Below are 26,662 nucleotides of genomic sequence, written 5' to 3' on the forward strand. Positions count from 1 at the left end.
TTTTTGTCTTGTACAGCACTGATTACCCTGCCATTGTTATCAAACGATAAGTAGTCCTCATAATTGCTGCACAAGAGAGGGACTCCTCCCTGAAAAGAGGTAGAGATTTTGGCTATAGGTTACCCATCTGAAACAATCTAGGCTGGCCTCAGTTTCTAATTTGTTTTAGGCCAGTTCTGTCAGCTTCTCATGCATCAAACGTTTCTCCAGTTTAATTTTTCCTTGTCAAAGTGCACTTGATCCCCCAGTAGCTCAGGTGAGCAGATGGATGAGATACCATCACGTTGCTCAAATGTGTTCCTCACAGCCAGCAGAACCCTAGCGAAAGTTCTCCCTGTACCAAAGATACAACCAAGGCTCTTTCCTGGTTGCAGAACATAGTTAAGGTCCAGTCTACACTACATATTGAGTTGTATTTGCAAATGAATTGGGGGACAAGTGCCTGTAATCAGAATCCCAAATACAGTTGTATGTGTAATATTAGACAGGACCTTAGGAAAATCAGCAGTACTGCTATAACAGCTTTTTCCAAATCTATGTTGTCCAGCCATATGACTCTACCATGGAGGAGGCCAGGGCAAGAAGGCTCTGGGACCAAAGAGTATCTTTGAATGTGACACTTTTGTTTCTCCTGACTCCCCACTGTCAGTGTGTTAGGAAGAATGGGCCTGGGAGCCTGGTATGACCTAATCTTTTTCACCCTTTTATGGCTAGTGACGTGTGTTCTGCTACCTCAGAAGAGGCTGTTTGCACTCTCAGCCTCAGACAAGAATAAGGTTTACATGGGTGTTATACAGGGAAATGTGGACTCCTCTTGAAGGGGCAACTGAAATCACTATTGGTCAGAATAGCCCACATTCCTCAGTCATTGCCTCAGGGAGTGGGGAAATGAACATTGGGTCAATATTAGGAAGGGGCAGGAGAATCTTCACTAGGTTAGGTGGGTTCCTTTCACTGCAGAGATATGCTACAATAACTATTATGGCCAGTGCTAAATTCTTCTAGAGGGGAAAGGAGAGTAACAATGTAGGTATCAGAGGAGGCTATAAGGGAGAAGGATGGTACTCCTGAGGATTACAGACAGGGTGATCAAACAGAAGAGGTTCAGCAGATTCTTTTTCCATGTTGTTTCTTTTCCTCTCATACCAAATTCCAAACTTGTCTTCCTCTGTTCTGAGGAACAGCATATATGGGATGCTGTGTAATGCACTTTAAGAAGGGATCAGAGCTAGAAGCTGAATTCATAGTTAACAATAGGACAAGTGGAAAGACTGGAGTATGGTTCAGCTTTTATAATTTCATAAAACATACATAACAGAAAAGGCATCTGCTATAGAATAATTTGTTTGCCAAGAGCAATTCTACTGTCTGGAGCAAAATAGTCCATGTTTCAATTTCTAGTCCTGCTGCATGTGGTAGTTCAATTTCTCGTTGTCCTCTCTGCTGCCTGCCTATCTACAGATCTGTTCCTAGAGCATCAGTCACCATGGCATCTAAGTGCCATCCTATCTGGGGCCGATCACTGGAGTCAAAAACTCTTAAAAATTTAAAATGCACTGAGAAATAATTTAAGGACCCCGCTCAGCATTCAAATAATTAATGACTGGTCAGACAAGTCTTCCAGAGGCAAACTCCAGCAGAGAACCTTGTCATCTTTAGTAATGCAAAATAAGAAAATAAAATAAACTCAAAGAAGAAGGTGTATAGTCTTCCCACTCTACCACGTTATAAATTGCTTTTCCAGATCAAAAGCCTGCTTTAAAGGGAAGCTAATAGAAAAGTGTTCTGAGATACAAAACTCTTCTGAAAATCAATGATCTGTGTTAATTCTAATCCACCTATTTATCCACATAGTTCAAATGAGTCATTAAGCGCAGTATGCCAGTCCTCACCTTCATATGTGTGCCATGAATGTACAACCATTGACCATTGGAGTGATGAAATATCACTATGCAAGATTAGGATATTGAATTTTATTGCGTCTGTTATTTTCATTAAATGATATCTGTCTCTGTAGCAGGGACCTTTGTAATGTTTCAGAAAAAAGATAGACTGTTGCAGCCGTTAGCCTATCTTCTCTGATATCTCTTACTATTTCTCCTACCTCCAGAAATGTAGGCCAGAGAGAATACACAGTGCCTGGAACTGGATAAGATGGGGCAGTGCTTTATGTCTACGTGAGCACATGGTGCGCTTCAGAGTGCCTCAGCAACCTGTTGAGCAAACATGAAGTGCAAATGTGGCGTGGGTTTCCCCTCACATTTTTGATGTTGCGTTCAGTTCTTTCTGGTGCAAAAATATAGACTAAAATATAGCAGGACCGGATTCTCACTTATTAAGGCCCTTCACCATGCTCTAGCAATGTAAAGTGGTGTTTACGTTCTCTTTAAGGCACTGCCAGAACAGTGTAACAGAGACTTAAGGTAAATAAGCGTAAGGCCCCCTGTGTTTCCCCTAACCTAGGGAACTGGACAGGCTGGGCTCTAAACTGAAGCAGAATAACACTATCAGTTTCAAAATCAGTTTCAGCTAGAGCCCTTCCCTGATGCCTTCCCCTCATTTCAGTTAAAGTTCAACTACTTGATTTGTAAATGCAGCAGTGTGATACAATCAAGTGCAGAAATGCTGCTGTGCCATTAGCTCAGTCAGGCAAACAAGCTGTGCCAACTCCATCATAAACTACTTTGCGGTAATATTAACTGCTGCAGTTAGAGTAGAGTAAAGTGCCCCTCCCCCCAAAGCGACACCAGCACTGCTCTTTTCTCTGGATGCAAGCTAGCACAGAGATATGAGGGGCTGGACTATATGGAAATGTTCCCTGCTAAACAAAGTTCTTTCCTTTTGTGGGTAGGGAGAGGCCTCTGCAATTCCGTGATGTCTCTAATTCTTATACCACCCTGTAGACTCCCACTGCATACAAGTCTCTCCTCTGCACCCTCAAAGTCACACAGAAAGCAACAGCTTGTGTCCTTGCAAATGAGCAGGACTTTGGGTTCTCTATGGAGACCATCAAAGCTCTTCCTCTAGGAGTCAGTACATTTTACTCCAGAAGGTTTCATTGCCATAACTTAGGCAATTTGTATTGGCAGTTTTCCTTTGTATCCTCTTAGTATAAAGGGCTGAGTTTTTATCTATGGGAAAGAGAGAAATCTAATCAAGTTAAAACATAATCAGCACAAATGAATATATGATGCACAGGTACTTCAATGGGAAATAACTAAATGCAACTGGATTGTTAGTATCACATTTTCATCTTTAAAATCCCATGTGGGGTATTCTGGATTGGGAAAAATCAGTATTTCAGAGCAAAACTAATAATTTATTATTTGTATTGTGATATCACTTAGGAATGCCTGTCATGGACCAGGACTGCACTGTGCTAGTTGCTGTCCAAAAACAGAACAAAAAAATGGTCCCTCTCCAAAGATCTCACAATCTAAGCATAAGGCAAGAGATAGCAGATGGATACAGGCAGATAGACCAGGGGAATACAAGGACACAATAAGACTATATTCGTCAGCACACCAGCTGCCTAACTGTTCTCAAGTTTTATGTAAACTTCTTGGCAAAGAAGAGAGCTAAGAAAGGATCTGAAGAAGGAGAATGAGGCAGCTTCACAGATATTTTTGTGGAGTTTGTCCCAAGTGTTTGGGGCAGCAAGGTTTTTTTTAAAAAAAATTAACAATGTGTGGGGATCGGCCATGAAAGTGGAGACAAGTAGCTTATGTATGATGGAGCCAGGGGAGCCAGTGGAGGGGTGCAAAGAGAGGGGTGACTTGATCAAAGCTATGAGCTAGCAAAATGATCTTTGCAGCAGCATTCTGAATGGATATGAGCAAAGCAAGATGGACTTGTCCAGAAGAAAAGGACTTTGCTGTAATCAAGAAACAAGGTGATGAGATCCTAGACAAGAGTTTTAGGTGTGTGGAGGGATAGGAAAGGCCATATATTAGAGAAGTTATGCAGAAAGAATCAGCAAGATTTCAATGTAGCCTGGGTTTGAGAGAAGATGACGGACAGGTTATGGGCCTAAGTGAAAGGGAGCACGTTGGTCATGTCTACACAACAGAGAGGGGAGAGGGCTTGGGGAAAACAGTGGGGGCTCGTTTTGGCCATGTTGCGCATGAATTAATGGCTGGACATACACAAGGAGATGTCAGAGAGATGGGCCAAGATTTTAGTTCAGACCGAAAGAGACAGATTCAGAGCAGAGAGATAAATTGGCAGCACTGAGACAGTAGTTGACTTTAATAACAGTGTCTTTTTTGGATATATGGTTTGTGTTGGTTTGCTTTTTAAATGAGATGACCCTTGCTTTGATCTTTGCCAGACATTTCCATAGGTCCCAAGTATCCTACATTTAGTAGCAATTTCAGAATAGCAGTTTGCACAGCATTTTAAGATAACTTCTGATCTCCTTCTCTCTGCTTCAGATTTTCATCACGGTGAATTGCCTGAGCACTGATTTCTCCTCACAAAAAGGAGTGAAGGGGCTTCCTTTGATGATTCAGATAGACACATACAGCTACAATAATCGCAGCAATAAACCCATCCATCGGGCCTACTGCCAGATCAAGGTCTTCTGTGACAAAGTGAGTGAAGATAACATTGTGAAAGATGGAGGGAGCCCATATCCAAGGTCTCCTTTTTCTCTCTGAGGTGCTTGCTATCACCAATATTTGGAGTGGCTTCTCCTCTCTCCTCGTATGGGTTGGGGCCTGGGTTCTTTTATTTTTTCTTGGTGCATGGAGCCTCCACACAAAGTGACTACTCCCTGTGCCCTATACACAGGGGTGCAGTCCCTTGAAAAATCAATGATAACCCTACAAGCTGGAGAGGAGTGTAAGTCCCAGGACACAGGGGACAATAAGCTAAATAATCCCAGCGCAGAAACACCCCTTCAAAAAGAACAGTTTAACAAAGGGAGCGGGGACTTTACTGGGAAAAGGAACATAGGATCTGGGGAAGGAAGGGATTAAGGTTAACTAATAAACATTTATAAATAAGCCAATTTTCCGTCTCCTTATATTCACAAACTCCTCCAACCACACCTCTCTCCCTGGCACCTTAGCAAGGTTAGCCAGGGCTGCATGTGCCGAGATGCAGACTTTTACTTCACCCTTGTTGGGCAGGGTCCTCTCCTGATTCCAGCCAGGCTCACTGGTTTCCAGGTCTGAAATTCTCCTAGGGTCTTGGCTGGCTGGCCGTAGCTGTCACTCTGTCTGGATATTTTTCACCATAGTGCTGCTGCTGCTGCTTGATCCAGGCAGCTTAAGTCTCAGAGCATGCAAATGCCCTTCGAGGGAAGGGAGAATTCAGCAGGAACTCCCTGAGCTGCACTCTCTCTCCCAGCTCCAAAACTCAGCAGAAACCCCCAAACCACCTTTCTTTGTCAGTCTGTCCCTTACCCAGTTCACTTGCTGGAAGCTGTTCAACCCTGGCTTGTCACTGGTCCAGTGGACTGCTTGTCCAGATTACCCCATGAGGAAGCTTCCCTAACTGGCCCTAGCAGATATTTTTAGTTTCTTTTGCCTCCACCCCTAATTCCAGGCATGCTGGAAATAAGGTCAGAGGATTCTGGTAGTCATCTTAGTTGTAGTTCTATTGGTAGTGCCCCTTAGGGTATGTCTACACGGCAATTAAAAACCCAGAGCTGCCTGTGCCAGCTGACTCCAGCTTGAAGGACATGGCTAAGAGGTTGTAGACGTTCGGTCTTGGGCTGGAGCCCTGCAAGATGGGAAGGTCCCAGAGGTCAGGCTTCAGCCTGAGCCCGAATGTCTACACCGCAGTTAAATATCTCCGCAGCCCAAGTAGGGTTGCCAGGCATCCAGTTTTTGACTGGAACGCCCGGTCGAAAAGGGAACCTGGGGGCTCCAGTCAGCACCCCTGACCGGGCTGTTAGAAGTCCGGTTGGCAGCGCAGCGGGGCTAAGGCAGGGGCGATTGGGGAAGCTCCGCGTGCTGCCTCTGCCCCCAGCACTGGCTCCACATCTCCCATTTGCCAGGAACCATGGCCAATGGGAACTGCGGCGGTGGTGTCTGCAGGCACAGGCAGCACACACTGCACAGAGCTGCCTGGCCACATCTCTGCCTATGGGTCAGATATGCCGGCCGCTTCCAGGAGCAGCATGGAGCCAGGGTAGACAGGGAGCCTGCCTTAGCTCCGCTGTGCCCCCGACCGGGAACCACCTGAGGTAAGCACTGCCCGGCCGAAGCCCGCACCTTGAAATCCCTGCCTCAGGTTAGAACCCCCTCCCGCGACCAAACTCCCTCCCAGAGCCCGCAGCCTGCATCCCGTCCTGCATGCCAAACTTCTTGCCCCCTGCATGGAGGCCCTTCCTGCACCCCAAACCCCTCATTCCCCACCCCACCCCAGAGCCTGCACCCCCAGCCAGAGTCCTCACACCCTCCTGCACCTCAACTTCCTGCCCAACCCAAAGCCCTCTCCCATACTCATAACCCCTCATTTCTAGCCCCATCTGAACCTGCACCCCCAGTTGGAGTCCTCACCCTCTCCCACACCCCAACTCCCTGCCCGAGCCCGAAGCCCCCTCCCGTACCCTGAACCCCTCATTTCTGACTCCACCCCAGAGCCAGTACCCCCAGCTGGAGCCCTCACCCCCTCCCACACCCCAACCCCCATCCCATCCCATCCCAGTGAAAGTGAATGAGGATGGGGGAGAGTGAGCGACGGAGGGATGGGGGCTGGAGTGAGTAGTGGGCAGGGCTTCAGAGAAGGGGCAAGGCCTCAGGGAAGGGGGGGGCAAGGGTGTTCGGTTTTGTGCAATTAGAAAGTTGACAACCCTAAGCCGAGCCCTCCAGCATGAGCCACTTGCTGGTATAAACCAGAGTAAATGGTGGATTCTCTGTAACTTGAAGTCTTTAAATCATGATTTTAGGACTTCAGTAACTCAAACAGTGGTTTTGGGTCTATCACAGGAGTGGGTGAGTGAGGTTCTGAGGCCTGGGATGTGCAGAAACTCAGACTGGATGAGGACAATGGACCCTTCTGGCCTTAAAGTCTATGAGTCCATCCACAATGGAACAACTTCAACAGGAGAGACTGAGGGGTACCCATCTCTGAATTTCCTATAGCTCAGTGGTTGGTGCACTCTCCTGAGCAGTGGGAGACCTTTGTTCAAATCCTTTCTCCACCTCTGGCAGAGAGGGGAAATTAAACCATCTCTCGCATCCTAGGTGAGTGCTCTAACCACTGAGCTAAAAGTTATCAGATGGGCACCTTCTCCAGCCAGATTTTGACTGGGCCCTCATCCAGTGGGTGTGCTCAGAGGCAGGGGTGCGTGCATGAATTTAAATTTTACCCCTTTGGGAGAGGCATGTTGTGTGCCCCCACCAAGGCCCAGGGTTGGAGGAGCTGTCAGCTCCCAATGCAGGCCCCAGGGCTGGGAGGAGCTCACTTCCCCCCAGCCCCTACCAGGGCCAGAAGGAGCTCACTCTCCTCCCTGGGCCTGGAAGAGCTTGCTCCTTCCGCACATTGTGGCCCTTGGGCTGGAGGAGTTCTGTGTCCCTGACAGTTACCTGCTTGCCCCCACTTCTGCACGCCTCTGCTCAGGGCCGGCACACAACATTTTGGCACCTGAGGCGGGGAGCTCAAATGACGCCCCATACCCTCTTGCTTGGGCCAAAACTTTGAAAGGTCTCAATTCTGCCTTCTTCCTGTTCTACTCCTCTCATGGTACTGCTCTGCTACCTACCCCAATAAAGGAGAACTAACAACGTAAAATGCCTTGTTCAAAAATTTTAAGTAATACTTAACTTTCAAATGCCTGAACAGCAAATGTAACTTTTCTTGTCTGCATAGTAAACACTGGCGTTTTTATCTGTTTGAATAATCAAAGTGGTGCTTTCCTTGCCTTCTTGGTTGCAAAGATTTGAACTGCTTCCTGAAGGACCACAGTCTGGGTCAGCTCATGCGCTAGTGAGATGGTTGCAGGGCCAACCAGCCTCTCCTGTGTCATTGTGGAGCGTAGATGTGTTTTTATTAACTTCAGCTTGGAGAAGATGCATTCTGCACTGGCAACTGTTACAGAAAGTGTTACAAGTATGTGCAGAGCAACAAAAGCATTTGGAAAGAGGGTGGTCATCTTATCTGTGCACATATGTTCCAGAACAGCCTTTGGAGTTGATCCTGCTGAAATGTATCTTGAAAGGGCTTTCAGTTCATCACCTAAATCACTCGCATCAATATCGCACATGTTATCATGTGTTAACACTGTCTCTTGTGCCCTGCATTGCTGGTGTAGGTCTTCTTCAGGTATAGTGAGGAGTTTTGGAATATCATACAACATCCCAAATATACTGCTATGTTCCTTGAGCTGCATGAAACATTCTTCAACTGACTGTATTGCACAATCTAGCACCTGGTTAAAGAATTCAACTTTGAATTCTTGTTTGAGGTCTCTTACGGGATTATGCCATGCCTCGTAATCAAAATGTCTTCTTCGGTAACTGTTGTGTTCTTGAATGGCTGGGAAAATAGCATCAGTGTGAAGTTCCTCTGCCAACTTCTGTGCACTCTTCAGAATGTTTTGAAATCCCTCATCTGACTGGTAAGACTGTAGGTATGAGTTTGCTTTGTCCAGTTGTTCCATTGCTCCAGATATATCAAGATCAACACCTTGGAGTCTCTTGCTTACAACATTTATTTCAAACAGTATGTCATGCCACAACACTAAGCTACACAGAAATTTGAAGTTATGTAAGTTTCTGGTGATTCCATTTCCCTCTGCCACTGTTCTCCCACAAACAGTTCCTGTCATAGCATTATTCTCCATATGACAACTACAGCATCATCTATTTTCCCAGTTTGGTGTTTCATAGGCTTTATCTCCTCCACTCGACTTTCCCATCGTGTGGGAAAGATATCAGTGTCTTAAGGGCCTAACTGGCTCCTACTACTTCAGCTGACTGCCTGTTCTCCTCAAGTGGGTTCAAGGAAGCAGCAGGAAACAGGAAGCTCCCTGAGAAGCTGGAGTTAATCAGTCCAGGCTCCTGGGGGTGCTAGAGAGGTACATAAGAGGCTCCCCCTCCTCTCTCTCCCTGCAGCTCCTGCTGTTTTCTGTTATTCCCTCTCACCTTTTCTCCTGCCTGCCTGTTATGTCTCTTGTACCCTTCTTCCCCCAGCACAGCACTCCACCATCTCTGTGCATCTAGAGCAGAGAGAATACATATGCACCAGCAGCAGACACAATTTTCTTCACTTTGGCGCCGCCCCCTCCGTCTGGCATCTGAGGCAGCCGTCTCAGTTTGCCTCATGGTAAGGCCAGCCCTGCCCCTGTTCAGAGGCTGCCTACTGGATCAAACCTTGCACACAACTTAAGCGAGTGAACACCTATCTTCCCCTCATTCATGAATTGCTCTGAGGCTGAGGCAAGAAATTGGCATCTGGACACTTTGAGGGAGGCAGCAATGCACATGCAAAGAGACAGAAACTTAGGCTGTGAGGGAACTTTTACTCTGAAAATTTAGGTGCCAAGTGAGTTTAGGTGCTTACAGGGTTCAGGTGGAGTTTTGTGGATTATAGTGGAGCCTCAAACTGGAATTCAGGCAAACCTGAGATGTGGGTGCCTAAGTCTGGAAGTTGAGTGCTTAAATACCTTTGTGGATCCTGCCCTAAGTGACTTAGGCACCTAAGCACCATTGAAAATCAGTGGGTCTCAGGCAACTAAGTCATTTGGGTGCTTTTGAAAATGTTAGTCAGAATTCTTATTCCCATTTTACAGACGGGGGCAGAAAGGTTAGAAGCATGCCCAAGCCACAGAGAGTCAGCTTTTCAAGTGAGAGTAAGATCTCATGTGCTTCAGGCTTCTAGGCCTCTCCTCAGATCACAATACCACTCCCTCTCCTTTTTTCCAGTACCTTTCTTTCACATTCCCCCACTCCTTCTAGCACCCTCTTGGCAACAAAATCTTTGAAGGCTAATCAGGCAGTTTTATGAGTGGAGAAAAAATGTTGAAAGTAATTAATGTAAATGTATGCGCTGAAGTCATCTTAAGGCCTAAGTGCTATATTTTTAATTGTAACTTTGAATGTCAAATATTTACAGAGATTTGAAGCTACAGCTGGCTGTTAAAAGCTCAGTAAATATCAAAGGAATGAGTGTTTTTCATCCACCCATTTTTAAAAAGCAATTAGAAAAATCTGAACTATTAAAAAACTTAAAAAAGAAAGAAAGACATCTAGAGCACAACCTCATCAAGGGTGACCTGCAGATTTGAATTATAAATGTTCATTATTTTGACGATCTATCCACCTAATTGATACTTCACATTTCCAGGCTAGGAAGCAGGAAATGAATGCTGAGACATTTAATCAAAACCATCTTAAAGTAGGAGAGAACATCACGAGGGTAGTTAAAGTGTTACACACATCAGAACTGTGTTAAAGTTGTGGGCTGGAGAGCTCGGGGGATAGGGGAATAGGATATAAAACCCTTTAACTGTAGGTTGTCCTAAAGGCTGGTAATGACTGAGATTCGTCCCTCTCTGAAGGATGTTTAGTGGTCTATGTGAAATGATTTGGTGGAGTCTCAGTCCAGTTCTTAATGTGCAAGAGTTCACTTCACTAAACTAAACATCACCATTAGTGCTCACTGGCATTTTGTGTAGAGACCGGAGCCCGATACTCTGCTCCGTTATGCAGGTGTAAATCAAGATTAACTCCACTACAGTCAGTTTGAGTTACACTGGTGTAAAATTCTTGTAAAGAGAGGAGAATCAGGTCCCAAGTATTGGTTGGGCAAGAAGATCGACTACCCTCTGTGCTCTCTTCTATAGATATATGTGTAGTGCTCAGTCCCCTGGTTACCTCCTTCAGCATCAGTCTCCTTACGAGATTTGATGGACAGGCCTGGGTTCTTTTGGTTCCCACCTCCTACTCAGCAGGGTATAACTTCTTTATTTTCTTCCCATATGTATTTAGTTGGTGGTGCCTACATCCCCCTTGCTCCTTTCTGGCAAGTCACCAGGTCAGCTTGGGAGAAGAATTCTAGGCACTGGGAAATCCCTACTTACTTGCCAGATAGTTGGAGACACCCAAGAAATAACAAACACACAATACATATATTCAACAGAGTAATACAGGAAGTAAATATAACATAATGGGATAAAACACTACTTTTAGGATCACTGCTGCTCACACTGATAATACCCAGGAATTTCCCCAGTCCCATGATCCAATAGAGCAAAAGTAAAATTTAGCATCCCATTGGTATATGTACTTTGTAGGGGCCCTTGATAACCTGTGACAATGATATCTTCTGTAGTCCCAAAGCAACTTGGCTGACTGGGTTCAGTACAGCCCGCAACATTCACACATGGGATAAAGTGGTAAGTCCCTCCACAGGTTTAATAAGCAGCAGGAAATAAAATCTCACAACCCTTACCCCTCAGCTGGAGGACACAGTTCAGGGGGTAGGGGGTCCCCCAAACAATTTCCTGGACTAGCTAACTAAAAGATGGTGCACTCACAATCCCATGAATGGACTCTGGACTCCTCAGCAACTGCAGAGGGGCTAATGATAACTGCTGTCAGGAATGCTCATCCTGCAGGAATGAGATTGATTCTGTTCCCAAAATTTCCCCTCAACACTAAGGGATGCGAGGCACAAGGTGCAAATTATAATAACTCAAACTCTAATCTCCTGCCCTAGCGCTGAGATCCACTCACAGCAGGCAGGCAGCCTGGCACTAGCAGCAAGAGCAGCACATGTGGTAGCTGCATTTATCTAGGAGCTAGAGGGCTAACCCAGTCTGGTGGGGTAGGGAGTTTTCCCAGCAGAATTCCATACACTGGAGAGTTACCTTGAAGAGGGAAAGGACAAGGCTTACGGCTGTTGCTTCCAGGTACCCAGAAGCCAGTTCTCAGGGACTGCAGGCCTGGGACTCAGGAGCTCACCCTGCAGCTAGTCCTTCCCTTTCAGTGGCTGGCTCCAGACTCCTCCAAAAATGGCTTCTCTCTGCTCACAACACTCCTAGGGGCAAGTATCTCACTTCCTGTTGGTCAGGCTAGCTCAGGGGTTCTCAAACTGGGAGTCGGGACCCCTCCGGGGGTTGTGTGATTATTACATGGGGGATCGCGAGCTGTCAGCCTCCACCCCAAATCCCGCTTTGCCTCCAGCATTTATAATGGTGTTAAATATATTAAAAAGTGTTTTTAATCTGTAAGGGGGGTTGCTTGCTATGTGAAAGGTGTCACCAGTACAAAAGTTTGAGAGCCACTGGACTAGCTCTTCTTCGAGGGCTTTCACTCTTTTTCACAATTGTTTGACTCTACATCCCCCCCCCCCCCGCTTTCTCTCAGGCACTGCTCCTTTGAACAGGTGTGCAGGTGGCCATCCAGGCACCCTTCTACCACCCCCACCCTCCCAAGCCAACAGGGGCCCCTGTTGCTCAAAATAGTCTCTTTCCCTCTTGGTTGCTCAGCAGACTCTGAGTCTGCCCTTGGCCCCCTTTCTTAGCAGGGGCAGCGCCTCCTTCTGAGTAACAAGCACGCAGACCCAGGAACCAAATAAGCTCCTTGGGGACTACATATGATCATTCTGTGCTTCTTGCAACTGGGCAGCCAGACCTTCCTGAGGATTTAAACTGACTGTTTCAGAGTGACCGCAGACCAAAGTACTCAGTGGGGATTGCAGCAGCAGCAGATGCCCTTTGCATCCTGGTGAGGCAATCAGAGAAATTCAGGGAGCATAAAGGAAGAAGGAAAGCTGGACATGAGCTGATCAGAACAGCAAAATAGACCGAGATACTGAATTTTTACTACCAACATTCTAACTAGAGTGTCTCTGGCTGGGTTTCTCTTACAATTCAGTTATGCACCGCCTAGTGACACAGAAAGGAAAGGAAGAAAAAGAAATTTCTTTGTGCCTTTTGTTGTTTCTTTCCACAATTAAAAACAAAATTACCATGAAAACTGTTTTTAAAAAGATAAACGCACAGCCCGTGATGTATTTGCAAAACAAGCATTGCAGCATCATGCTGGGGAGCAGATAGACAGAAAATGAAAGTGACTAAAAAGTGATTGGGTTATTTTCATTGTCCAAATAGGGGGAATTGCAAAGTGAAATTCTCCTTCCAGCATAAACAGTGAGACGCAAATACACTTTAATCACCTACGGCAGTGGTGGACAACCTGCAGCCCACGGGCTGCACGTGGCCCATCAAGGTTGTCCTCTGGTGCACCATGAGACTGTGTTTAAATTGACTGTCCACAGGCACAGCTCCCAATGGCTCCCAATCGCGATCTGCTGCAATTCAGTGGGAGGTCCTTCGCTCTGAGTGGGAATGAGGCACCCTCCGCCAAATTGCTGCTGAATACCTGGATGTGCCGCCCCTCTGCGGAGTGGCCACCCCAAGCACCTGCTTGCTAAGCTCGTGCTTGGAGCCGGCCCTGCCAATGGCTATGGTTCACCATTCCCAGCCAATGGGAACTGCGGGAAACGGCGCGGGCTGCAGGGACGTGCTGGCCGCCACTTCCCGCAAGTCCCATTTGCTGGAAATGGTGAATCGCAGCCACTGGGAGCTGCAGGAGACAATGCTTGTAGACAGTCAATGTAAACACTGTCTCACAGCCCACCAGTGGATTACCCTGATAGGCCGCATGCAGCCCGCGAGCCGCAGGTTGTCCACCACTGATCTACAGTGTTGTTTGTAAAATAGGGGAGAAAACATTTTAAAATGCTTTGCTTTTTACCTGCCAGTATTGTTGTAAATAGCTGTCTGTGGTTACCATCCTCTTCAGAGCCCAGAGAAGTCTGATATATTAACTAAACATATGTCTACACTACAGCCACTACAGCCGCACAGCTACGGCACTGCCGTTTTGCCACTGTAGCGTAAACACTTCCTACATCAACAGCAGGGTTTTTTCAAGCAATGTAGGTAATTCATCTCTCCGAGAGGCCATAGCTAGATCAACAGAAAGAGTCTTCTGTCAACCTAGCCACATCTACACCGGGGTTAGGTTGACCAAATAATGGTTGTAGGGGGTGAAATTTTTCACAGCCCTGAGTAATGTAGCTAGCTAGGCTGACCTAAGTTTTTAGATGAAGACCAGGCCGTCGTCAAATCACAGATAAATGTAGCTAATTTTGAAGGCAAACTTCTAATTGAACAAATACACTATAACTGAAACTCAGTATCAAAGTACTATAAGAAGAATCCTCAAAGAAATAAAATTATATCCAAGAGTACATTTGATGTACAGCAGTGTTATTTACCAAGTATTGCATTTCTTGTGCATATAAGTTATGTAGGACCTGAGCTAGCTTGTGCTTTACTTGAAGCATAACAGTGAAATGGTAAACATGGCGAAGACGTAACTGGTGATCCCTACATATTCTCCAATGCTCCGTCCCTGCTGTTGTCCACCAATTACTCTCCAAGCAACTTTTATGGAGTTTCATTTTCCTACATGTTAATCCTGCTACCCTTAATGCTCCTTTACCGCATGCAAAATATTCATGCCTTCTTGTCATAAAATGATGTAATTTTTATCCCTTAATAAAATTACATAGGTTGTCAGGGAAACTTGCCATCAAGTCTATTTATATTCATGAATTGCAATGTGCTTTTCCCACATAGAATGATAGAATTAGGGCTCCGGAAAGGTTTGATTCTTTATGTTACAGTTCTGTTAAAATAGTTGAAGAAGCATTTGACTCAGGGCATTTTGTTCACAGTACAATACGTTTTCCATAGGCATCAACTCTGTGGGTGCTCTGGGGCTGGAGCATCCACAGAAAAAAATAGTGGGTGTTCAGCATCCACTAGCTACCTGCTGATCAGCTGTTTGGTGGGCCCTGCTGATCAGTTCCTCCTTCTCTTCCCAGCACCTCCCACCCACCACCAATCAGCTGTTCAGAAGGTGGGGAAGAGGCAGAGAAAGGGCTGGGTATGCTTGGGGAAGGAGCAGAACAGGAGCGGGAAGAAGCAAAGCGAGGGTGGGGCCGTGGGGGCAGTTGTGGAGTGGGGGAAGAGCCTTGGGGTGGAGGCGGGGGTGGAGTACCCCTGGGGAAAGAGGTGAAAGTAAGCTGGTACAGTCCAGTATTGCGTACTGGCAAGAGCCAGTACGCTGTGCCAGACCGCACTGGCTTCCGTGGTGGGGATTTAAAGGGCTCAGAGCTCCCAAAGGCTGCCTGACTGCCGCCCTCACAGGGACCGGCAGGGCGCCCCCCCCGTGGCTTGCCACCCTAGGCCACGTGTTTGGAGGATTTTAAAAATCATAAATTTCCTGATTTCAGCTATTTAAATCTGAAATTTCATGGTGTTGTAATTGTAGGGGTCTTAACCCAAAAAGATGTTGGGCAGGGGTTGGAAGGTTATTGTAGGGGGCATTGCAGTACTGCTTCCCTTACTTCTGCGCTGCTGCTGGCGGCAGTGCTGCCTTCATAACTGAGCAGCTAGAGAACAGCAGCTGCTGACCAGAAGCCCAGCTCTGAAGGCAGAGCTGCCACCAGCAGCAGCACAGAAGAAAGGGTGGCATGGTATGATATTGAGACCCTTACTTCTGCGCTGCTGCTGGTGGGGTGCTTCCTTCAGAGCTGGGCACTTGGCAAACAGCTGCCACTCTCCGGCTGCCCAGCTCTGAAGGCAGTGCAGACGTAAAGGTGGCAATATCACAACCCCCTAAAATAACCTTGTGACCCCCTGCAACTCCCTTTTGGGTCAGGGCCCCCAGTTTGAGAAACGCTGGTCTCCCACATGAAATCTGTATAGTGTAGGGTAAAAGCACCCAAAAGACCAGATTTCATGGCAGGAGACCAGAGTTCACAGTCCATGACATGATTTTCAGGCTGGAAATTTGGTAGAGCCCTATTAATAAATAACAGAAGAAGCAATGAGCATGTTGCTGCCATACAAAACTATGGTACTATGCTTGTCTGGGTGAATCCATTCAGAGAAAAAGGCCAACAGCATTAATGTTGCTAAGAAATAAAGGTCTATGAGCCAAAAGCTCCAAAGTCACAGATGGATCCAAAACACCCCCCAAATGGAGTTTTGGAACAGACGTTATGGCTTCAGGACCATGTCTCCAAAGAAGGGAGAGAGCCATGGTGGAAATAATCCAGCCTGTGTTGTTATCTTTTGGAATTATAACTGTTCATCCAGCAGTAGAGGGAGAAAATACATCTAGTAAGGGATGCACATTCATTTATTTGATTTGTCTGGTTATAGCCTGGTTTTTAACCCAGCATTTCTGTGCTGAGGGCTGTTTCCACTACAGGGAAGCGTTCGGTTAATTTTAAAGCTCTGGTTTATCAAATATCAATATTAGAAGATTCAGCCACAGAAGTCCACCATCAGGAACTGTATGCTCTGCTAAAACTCACGCCTGGCTCATTGTCTCAGCATCTAAAGCAAAGACAAGCAGAACAGGTCTGATTAACCACTGCTTTGCACTCTGTCTCATCAATGCCACTTCTGCTAAATGAGTGCAGAATGCTAATAGATCAGAATGGTAATTAGTTTTTACATTCATTTTGCATGCATGTAAGTGACAACGCAAAGTGCAAAGCAATGGAGAATTGTACCCAGTGATGTGCTGTTAAATAGCTGGTTCATTTCAGTAGTAGGCAAAGTTACTCTTGTTGGCTCAATCCTGCAAGGTGCTAAGTTCCTATGCCCTATCCAATGCTCACTGAAGTCAATGGGAATCTTTCAATTTCTTTCTGTGAGTGTTGGCTCAAACCTTACTGTGAAGTGCTGAGTGCCCTGAACTTCTAATGAAGTCAGTGTATTTGTAAAGCACATTTGCTGCTATGTAGATGAATGGCACCAAATCAATGCAAGCTATACAGAAGAGATGCCTGTTCTGAAACTGTCTCTGTCCTTGAAAGTTTGGATGTCTTATCTTGACAGCAGTAACATTTGGCTTAAAAGGCAAAGTCTTCCCAGGTTCAGACCTTTCAGAAAATATTAAAGGAAAGCACTAAAATGTATGTTGCTCGTAGTGTGAGAAATATCAGTCAGGATAATAGAGGGAAAAGCACCTCTAACTTTTAAAAATAATTGGCTTCAAATTTGGCAAGTGGACAAAGCATATTGAGAAAATGTTTTCATGCTGAATTAAAAGAGCCAGTGTTGTGGTTTAGCCTGCTGATGTTGTCAGTGCAAATTTGAAGGTGCGCGGCCAGATTCCAATGAAATCAATGGAGTTACTCTGGATTTATATCTGTTATAACTGAGATCAGAATCTGCTGTGCCATTTTCAGCTGGATTGTAATGTTACAGTGGAACTGAGCTATACAGCTGTTTTAGCCCCCTACTTTATGTCTGGAACATTTTCCCATCTTTGTTGTACCATGTGTCCATTCACTAATAGTAGTGGTGGAACTGTAAGGAAGGAGCCACTTGAGTGCCCGGGAGGACTCTATGGCTCCTCCATAGGTCTTCCACTTGCAGTGAGTGTGGAGAGAAGATCTATTTTAATAGTCAACTGAGTGGAAAACATAGGGGCCATTCTGAGTCTATATAGGTGAATTGCTGTGCTCTCTGCTACCACTCATTTTCAGTGTGCTTGTATGGCCAATTTTTACAGGAAAATGCTGCTGTTAAAAAGAGCAGGTCAACAGACAGACATGATAAGAGCTATGTAGTTTTTCAGCAGCAATATGGAGACTGTTTTTCACTTCATTAATGCACCAGTTGAACTTGTGCAACTTTGCACTGTTAATGACAGCATAAAAAGTGGTGTAATATTGAATCAATTATCTTCCACAGCAATTATGGTAAATGCCAAATTCTCCTTTGCTCTTAGTTACAGCCGTAAACACAGAGTAACTCTTACTGAATCCATTGGAATTGCTTTGAACTAGTTCAGAGCATGGGGGTTATATATGGCACTTGACAGCAGTAGCAGAGCTGACACTCTCACAGAAAAATACCTTTTTTCTCCTTTAATGAGAAAAACTGCATTGATGCACAAAGTACACACCCCTTTCTCATTAAAGAGACAAAAGTCTTTTTAATGCAACATCACCTATTGGCATGTTTGTAAAGATAATGGGTAGCTCTGTCTGAATCAAGGGGAGCTTTGCCATTGATGTCAATTGGAGATGGATCAGGACTTAAATCTGGGTCAGAGGCTCCATGGTAAATGTTAATTTTTAGGGATAAATAACTTCATTTATTTTTTTTCTCCAAATGAACATTTTCCATTTTCAGTTTCTAGGTTGGCTCTTGGTCCCATTGCAGTCATCAGAAGTGCCATTCATAGATCATGGGTTCCAAGACGGTTAATGGCATATAGGGCTGCGTTAGTAGGAGCATGGCCAGCAGATCGAGCGAAGTGATTATTCCCCTCTATTCTGCACTGGTGAGGCCACATCTGGAGGCCACATTGCGTCCAGTATTGGCCCCCCTGCTTCAGAAAGGATGTGGACAAATTGGAAATAGTCCAGCAGAGGGCAGCAAAAATGATTAGGGGGCTGAGGCACATGGCTTACGAGGAGAGGCTGAGGGAGCTGGGCTTATTTATTCTGCAGAAGAGAAGAGTGAGGAGGGATTTGATAGCAGCCTTCAACTACCTGAAAGAAGATGGAGCTTGGCTGGTCTTGGTGAATGCAGATGACAGAACAAGAAGCAATGGTCTCAAGTTTCAGTGGGGAAAGTCTTGGCTGGATATAAGGAAACACTATTTCACTAGGAGGTACTGAAGCACTGGAATGGGTTACCTAGGTGGTGGAATCTCCATCCTTAGAAATTTTTAAGGCCTAGCTTGGCAAAGTCGTAGCTGGGATGATTTAGTTGGAGTTGGTCCTGCTTTGAGCAGGGGGTTGGACTAGATGACCTCCTGAGGTCTCTTCCAACCCAAATCTTCTATGATTCTATGATTCTCAGCCTCCAGAATCGTTTCATTCTCTCTTACTTTCTTTTGTAGCTTGATTCATTTAGCTCTGAATAAATACATTCGAATTTTACTAGCTCCAAGTGAACATCTCCCACTTTGATTAAAATAAAAAAGAGGAACTTCTATTTTTAACGTGAAAAAACTGGGATATTTAATATTGAATGATGACTGTCTTGGAGCATATGGATTTTTATTTTGCTTAACAATATGGCTGTACTTCTATTTATTCAATAAATTTGAATAGCTTCAAAGGAGGTTTTGCTGTTTGTTGTGTCAATAACAAAGCTTATTTTATAAACTTCTTAGGAATGTATTTACATAACAGCCCAGTGACTACAAAGGAGCTGTTAGGGCCCATTAGGTCAGCATTATGCATCTTCAAAGTCTGTATGTACTTCTCCATGTCTTTAAATGTCTATAAATATCTATTTACATGCTTGAAGGCTATGGCCTGTACACTCTTATGGGGCTACATTAGCTTTCCCTACATTAGCTTTCCCTAATAATAGTTCCTAACTCTTATGTAGCTCTTTTCATCAGTACTTCTCAAAGTGCTTTACAAAGCTAGCACCGGTGTAGAGCTGTTGTGCTAATGCAAACCTAGGAGATCTTAAGGGAAAGCTTGGTGTAGACAAGGTTTAAAGGAATGCCAGTCCTGCAGGGTTGGTTCTCACTTTAGTGCATAATGGAATGAAGCATGTGAAATGATACGGAGTTGGCCATTGTATTGAGTTTTCACTTGCCTTGGTTTATTTCACATTAACTTGATTCTCTCTCTCTCTGTTTAATCATTTCTAATGCACCCATGACTGTGGTGACGAGGCATCACATGTAGTAGTTTTATTAGCTGATCCCTGTAGGGTAATATCTGTATTTTTGGTCTCAGGGAGCAGAAAGGAAAATCCGTGATGAAGAGAGGAAGCAGAACAGGAAGAAAGGGAAAGGCCAAGCATCACAAGCTTCATGCAATAACTGTGAGTAAGGAAAGGCCACTCCAGATTGCTCTAAGTCATTATGCTCATTATGCCGTCTATCATAATAACACTGCTTTGTGATCCTTATTAGCAGCTGAAGGGAAATTGTCTGCTCTCCCTCTGCAAAAAAAGAGTGACATCACCTACTTCAAAACAATGACTGACCTGGATTCCCAGCCAGTTCTCTTCATACCAGATATTCACTTTGGAAACCTACAAAGGACTGGACAGGTAGGAAACAACAATGAGAAGCACAGGTGTCTGATAGTTATCCAGCTACACATGTTGTAAGACATACTTCATAGACTCAAAGCAGGGGTTTGGTGACAGGAATTTTTGTTTTTGTTTTTATTTTAATTTAATGTTGCTCTTGAGTAGCCCTGTGATACAGGTACACCAAGAAGACCTCAGAAGAAAGGGAAAACATTGTTCATAGTTCTACAGGGGAAGGAAGGAGTTAATTTAATATTTCTAGATTTTTTAAGGTAACTATGAAGGGAACAAATAGAAGCTTCAGAATAGGAAGTTGGCATGTGACTGAGAGAAACAATTGTTTCTGGTCTGTGCTGATTGACTTTAGAGACACTAGGTAGGTGAGGTAATAGCTTTTATTGGACCAACTGCTGGTGAAAGAGACAAGCTTTTGAGCTTACACGGAGCTTTTCTTCAGGTCTAGGAAAGGTACTCCATTGTCCCAGCTAAATCCAAGGTGGAACAGATTGTTTAGCGTAAGTAGTTAACACATATTGTGAGAGACTTTAAGAGATAGTGTGCCCCCTTGTGGTAGAAGAGACACCCACTCCCAGGATGATTTAAAACAGGGGTAGGCATGTGAGCTGATTTTCAGTGGCCCTCACGCTGCCTGGGTCCTGGCCACCAGTCCAGGGGGCTCTGCATTTTAATTTAACTTTAAATGAAGCTTCTTAAACATTTTAAAAACCTTATTTATTTTACATACAACAATAGTTTAGTTATATATTATAGCCTTATAGAAAGAGACCTTCTAAAAACATTAAAATGTCTGACTGGCACGTGAAACCTTAAATTAGAGTGAATAAATGAAGACTCGGCACAACACTTCTGAAAGGTTGCTGACCCCTGATTTAAAATAGTGATCAATATGATCAAATGTTAACTCCATGTCGGTCTGTCAGGTTTTTGCAGTCTTTAAAAGTAGTCACAAGGAACAAGCTCCCCTACTGCCATTACATACGATGCCTGTCACCTTGGTATCTGTATTTCCTTAGAAGAGTCTTGCACTCATATAAGTAGTGATAATGAAACTCTGGGGATCAAGGGTAATGCTCACAGTCATTACTTCTATTGTTCACAAGCATGATTTACCTTTTTAAAAGATCTGTGAATTAAACACAACAGAGTCTTTGCTGGCTTGGTTAGAGCCACTCCTTTATCTCTTTGGGAAAGCTGCAAACCTGAATTCTAGCTCCATCAGTGGCTTTTTCCTAAACATGGATATATTAACTGTGTACTTCTTAGTGGATGGAGTGGAAGCTTAGTAATAGTAATAGGGACTGCCAAATCTGTGTCTAGGTATATGCACATCTCACTGGAAATGTAAAAGAAACAAAGACTAAAGTGACATTGAGTATGAGTTTATCATTAATTTTGAAAGCAGCCAACATTGCAGAAGAGATTATGAAAAGCACATAGACCTTAGGCGTCATGATCACAGCTGCCACTAAAATTATTCACCAGGAATGGAAAGACTCCCACTTATTTGTCAGCCCTGGGTACCTTCTATTCTTGTGACTTTCAAATGTGAATGTGTATTTGCATCAAAATGTAAGAAGATAAGAATTATTCCTTAGTACATGGAATGTAAATAATTTTCCAAATTAAAATGAAATATATCAGATTATTTCCGACTGCATGCTCATAGATAATATTTACCCCTATTCTATATTGCTGTATACTAGGGTTTTCCGGGTATCCTAATGTTTTTATCCTTAGCTATTTGTTGTGGTTTGTATTTTACAAAACCTCTCTATTTCTTGGTTCCAAAATGTTTTATCAGAACAATATTTTGGAGTTATACAGCACCTTTCATCTGATGAGCTTATACTACTTTACAGGAAAGAATCCTGTGGCACCTTATAGACATACAGACGTTTTGGAGCATGAGCTTTCGTGGGTGAATACCCACTTCGTCAGATGCATGTAGTGGAAATTTCCAGGGGCAGGTATATATATGCAAGCAAGCTAGAGCTAACGAGGTTAGTTCAATCATGGAGGATGAGGCCCTGCTCTAGCAGTAGAAGTGTGAAAACCAAGGGAGGAGAAACTGGTTTTGTAGTTGGCAAGCCATTCACAGTCTTTGTTTAATCCTGACAAAGACTGTGAATGGCTTGCCAACTACAAAACCAGTTTCTCCTCCCTTGGTTTTCACACCTCAACTGCTAGAGCAGGGCCTCATCCTCCCTGATTGAACTAACCTCGTTATCTCTAGCTTGCTTGCATATATATACCTGCCCCTGGATATTTCCACTACATGCATCTGACGAAGTGGGTGTTCACCCATGAAAGCTCATGCTCCAAAACGTCTGTATGTCTATAAGGTGCCACAGGATTCTTTGATGCTTTTAAGATCCAGACTAACACGGCTACCCCTCTGAAACTACTTTACAGATATTAATGGATTTAGCCTCAGCACACATCTCTGCTCCCCCTGTTCGCTCCACCTGGCTATGCCACTGCCCTCATCTCCCATTGAAAGTTTCAGTTGCAGTTGAGTGCAATCAGCACCTTGCACATTCAAACCATAGGAGACGTGTCCAAGGTCAGTCAGGAAGTCTGTGGCAGAACTGGGACTAGAACACAGGTTTTTAGTTCTGTGTTTTAGTTCCTAGTTTTCAATGTTAGTAGAACAAGTGAGCATTCTTACCTACCAGTAAGCATTACCTATCTACCTACTTACCTGCCTTGCAGAGAGGTTGTGAGGACTATGGTTGATCTAGTGTCTTATACAGCACCTGAAACACAGAGAATGCTATGAAAATACTGAGCATTATTTGTATCTCTGCTGCAGATTGTAGTCCAGGACCCTGGCTGGTTTAAATTGGTGCCACTGTATTCAAGCTATGCTAATTTACAGGAGCTGAGTATTAGCCCTGTATATAGGTGCATCACGTTATAAACAGATGTGTACCATACATACTAATACCATTTGCTTATCCATTAGTGCTTTTGATTTTTTTATTAGTTTTTATATTTTGATTAGCTTCCTCAACATCTATTTTATATATAAAGCTTGTGACTGCTGTGGTTTAAATCACATTGAGGTTATTTAGGCAAGTAGTAATCTGATTTTCATGACTGTTATACTTTCCTAGCTATTGGAAGGATGATGTAAACCAGACTGGAGAAGATTCTTGTCAGAATGCATTGAGATACCTCCATTGTAGCATACACAACAGCAGTTGTTCTAATCCACATTTTATTCAGGTCACAATTAAAATCGTAGACAATTGTTTTACACAAGGGGGAAAAAATTAACAGATGCAAAATTCAGACTGGCTCTTTTTTCCTTTTTTGAGCTCTTCCTTATGGCAGGTATCCATGCTGCAGCAATAAACTTGTTCCTTTTCCACCCCTACAGGTTTGCTATAACATAGATGATGAGAGAGAAGGGTAAGACATTTATTGCTTTGTGAGAAAGTTTTGCAGCCAGTAATCCAAACCCTTGAAAATCAGGCACACAACCACAGAGTCAAATAAACAGGAACCTTTTTTCCTTCTTGTTCTGTGTTCATAACTTGTGGAGTTACGAAGGCAACATTTTTTTTATTTTGACTACTGTTTTCCTCCACATGGGCTGGCTTCTTTTTAGATCTGTTTATTTTTACAGTCCATAATAATATAGTGCATTAAGCAGGTAGGGTCAACACAAGGTCAATAAAATGTATTGGATCATAACATAAAATAATAATTTTACATTTATATTAGTACTGTACCTTCCACCTTAAGGAACCCCAAACCACTTAAAAATTATTCCATGTAGGAGTTGCTTAAAGCACCACTGAAAAGCAAGAAGCTCTTGGGTGGAACATAAAAGCTCTTTAATAGCGCAGAGCAACATGTGACGCAACTGTGTAGGAGAAGCAGTGGATCCATGTCCAATACAAATGCAGAAGGATTTTAAGTCGGCTGAATATAGTTAGGTCAGCATGTTGGGGATGACTCCCCTACTCTTGCAAACAAAATGGAATTTTTAATGTTACCAAGTGGCCCAGTCTCAGTTTTGACTTATCCTGAAGATTGTAGCTCCAGTATCATAGTGCCCCCTAGCAGCATGGAGAAGCATTAGCTCACTATGAGCGTAGAGGAAGAATGCCCCCTACTTCACCACCACAATAATTTCCTGCAGCACCTTTGGTTTCTCTGGTGTCTCCCAACCAGGTACTGACTGTTTGAGCCTGTTTAAATATGGTGAGATCACAGTCGGAAGTTTAAAGGTTGCAGACTGCAACCACAACCCCTTTCCATTCTACAAATTATGAATTCTCTGCATTAACTTCATGTTCCTCCTTCTTTTCTCTATCTTCTTTACAAATGAGCATGGTGTTGCCTTTTAAACAAGTGTAAAGAACAGGAGTTTGGAATACTATTGAGCAAGGCTCAGCCGTATAAACTGCAGAGTATTATTGGCCAAGAGAAGCAAAATCTTTCATTCAAACTGATGGCATTTCTCTTTCTGTGTGTCTGTTTGGATATAATGCAATAATGCTTCCAATAATACATTCAACAAGATCTGTATTGTCTACAGATCAAAAAATTGGTTGACAGCAGCCATTAATAGGTTCCAGCATAACAATACCCGGTCTCTTCTCTGCCTATCTTCCCAACAGAGTTTCACATGTTGACACCTTCGATGATTTATCTCTCAAACAGAAGAAAAGGAATAAAATGTGGGATGGGGGAGGTGAGATGGGGGGCATACAGGATCCCAGCAGGGAAGGAGAATGGAGAACCTGGTATGGGGAAGGGGGAAATGAGGGAGAACACAGAGCCCTGGCATGGAAGTAAGGGGGAGATGTGGTCCATAGAGTCCCTGGAGGGGGAAATGAGGGAATAGTGGGGGGCATACCCTGGCATGCCGGAGTCCTTGATATAGAGGAAGGTGGGAGAGTGACTGTGTAGTGACATCAGCAGCTAGGTCTTTCTTTTTTCATGCTCCTTCCTCATATGTTTAAACAGATACTGGTCTTTGTAAGTTGTGTTTAATATTAGGAAACATTTACCTAACATAGTCATTCTGGGAAATTCAAGAGGCTTGGATAGTTCAGAGAAGGATCAGGATCTAAATCCTTGCAGTTCTTGCTCTACCATTCCTTGAGAAGCTAGTGGGAGTTTTGCTTGAGTATGGACTGAGATATAAACTATCACTGTTGGCTCCTCCCTTGTTGGAAGGACAGTATTATGACAAAAAGGCTGTGTTGTTATTTTCTAGTAGCAGCATCCTGGTGAAAAGGATGTTCCGGCCTGCAGAGGAGGAGTTTGGCCCGTCGCCTTTGAAACAAATGAAAGAAGAAGGACTGAAAAGAGGTAATAATTAATTATCAGGAAAATAAATGCACTGGTCTGCATTCTTCACTCTGCAATCTAGGGCAGTGGTTCTCAAAGCCAGTCTGCCTCTTGTTCAGGGAAAGCCCCTGGTGGGCCGGGCCAGTTTGTTTACCTGCCGCGTCCACAGGTTTGGCCAATCATGGCTCCCACTGGCCGCGGTTCACCGCTCCAGGCCAATGGGGGCTGCAGGAAGCGGCATGGGCCGAGGGATGTGCCGGCCACCCTTCCCACAGCCCCCATTGGCCTGGAGCGGCGAACCGCGGCCAGTGGGAGCTGCAATCGGCCAAACCTGCGGATGCGGCAGGTTAAGAAACTGGCCCAGCCCACCAGGGGCTTTCCCTGAACAAGCGGCTGGCTGGCTGTGAGAACCACTGGTCTAGGGTGAACCAGAAATTACTCAAATGAAAATCATAGCATTAGAATGGTATAAAAATAGAGTAAGTGACAGAAGAATCAGGCCCACTGCCACCACACCAACTATTATACAAGGAGACTTCCTAGAACATGCTAAGGGTAATCAATAGGTACTAGTTTGCATGCTATCTTGAGAAGGGATAGACAAATGTGATTGTATAAAATAATGTATAAAATATAAACTGTCCAGAATGTTTCCCAACTCTTGAAACAGACTTTGAGGTTCAAAAAAGTTCCCCTGACAAATCCTTCACTATTTATTTTTCATTTGCATTCATCTTGGCACTTCCTTGTTCTGGATAGGACCACAATACAAAGGACACAATACACTGGGTCAGATACAGAGATCCAAGCTCCTGCTGACTTTATTGGGAGATTAGCCTGAGAAAAAACTGTAAGGATTAAGGATTTAGTCCAATGAGAGAGCTGCTTTCATGAGACTTTCAGTCAAATATTGCTGAAGACTCCAGAGGTTTGAATAGTTCAGATCAATCAAACCTGCCGATGTATTGAGATCATGAGTGTGTGTGTGTATGTGTGTCTATCCTTGACAGTATTAAGACAACAAAACACTGAGATGTGCTACACATTGGTGTCCTTTCACCTTTTCAGGAATGTCTCTCCACGTGCTTAGATCTGTGATCTTGCTTTGTTGGCCGTGGTGGTGATGTACATGAATCTTTGAAGGGTACCAGATGTACTAGGTGGATGCTGTTGTCTGCTTAAAATTAATAAGCAGAAAGATTTTTGTAAATCAAAATGAAAATGTGAGATAAGCCCAACCAAAGACCCAGATCTGGCCAGACTAAAGCCCTGGTCAGT

At 44.2% G+C, this 26,662-nt stretch overlaps 1 protein-coding gene across 4 annotated transcripts in view; it reads left to right on the top strand.

Annotated features, from left to right (window-relative positions):
* The window catches only part of GRHL2 (grainyhead like transcription factor 2), a 139,122-nt gene that overhangs the window by 93,576 nt on the left and 18,884 nt on the right, over window positions 1-26,662 (top strand). For 3 of the 4 annotated variants that reach the window (XM_050940925.1, XM_050940924.1, XM_050940927.1), the window contains 5 exons: window positions 4,434-4,592; window positions 19,756-19,843; window positions 19,935-20,074; window positions 23,460-23,491; window positions 25,311-25,405. In XM_050940925.1, coding sequence (XP_050796882.1) covers window positions 4,434-4,592; window positions 19,756-19,843; window positions 19,935-20,074; window positions 23,460-23,491; window positions 25,311-25,405 — 514 coding nt within the window. The remainder of the gene's footprint in view (window positions 1-4,433; window positions 4,593-19,755; window positions 19,844-19,934; window positions 20,075-23,459; window positions 23,492-25,310; window positions 25,406-26,662) is intronic. The other variant, XM_050940926.1, reaches the window with a different exon arrangement.

This window comes from Gopherus flavomarginatus, chromosome 2 (genome assembly GCF_025201925.1).
Source record: "Gopherus flavomarginatus isolate rGopFla2 chromosome 2, rGopFla2.mat.asm, whole genome shotgun sequence".
In the NCBI taxonomy this organism is placed as follows: Eukaryota; Metazoa; Chordata; order Testudines; family Testudinidae; genus Gopherus; species Gopherus flavomarginatus.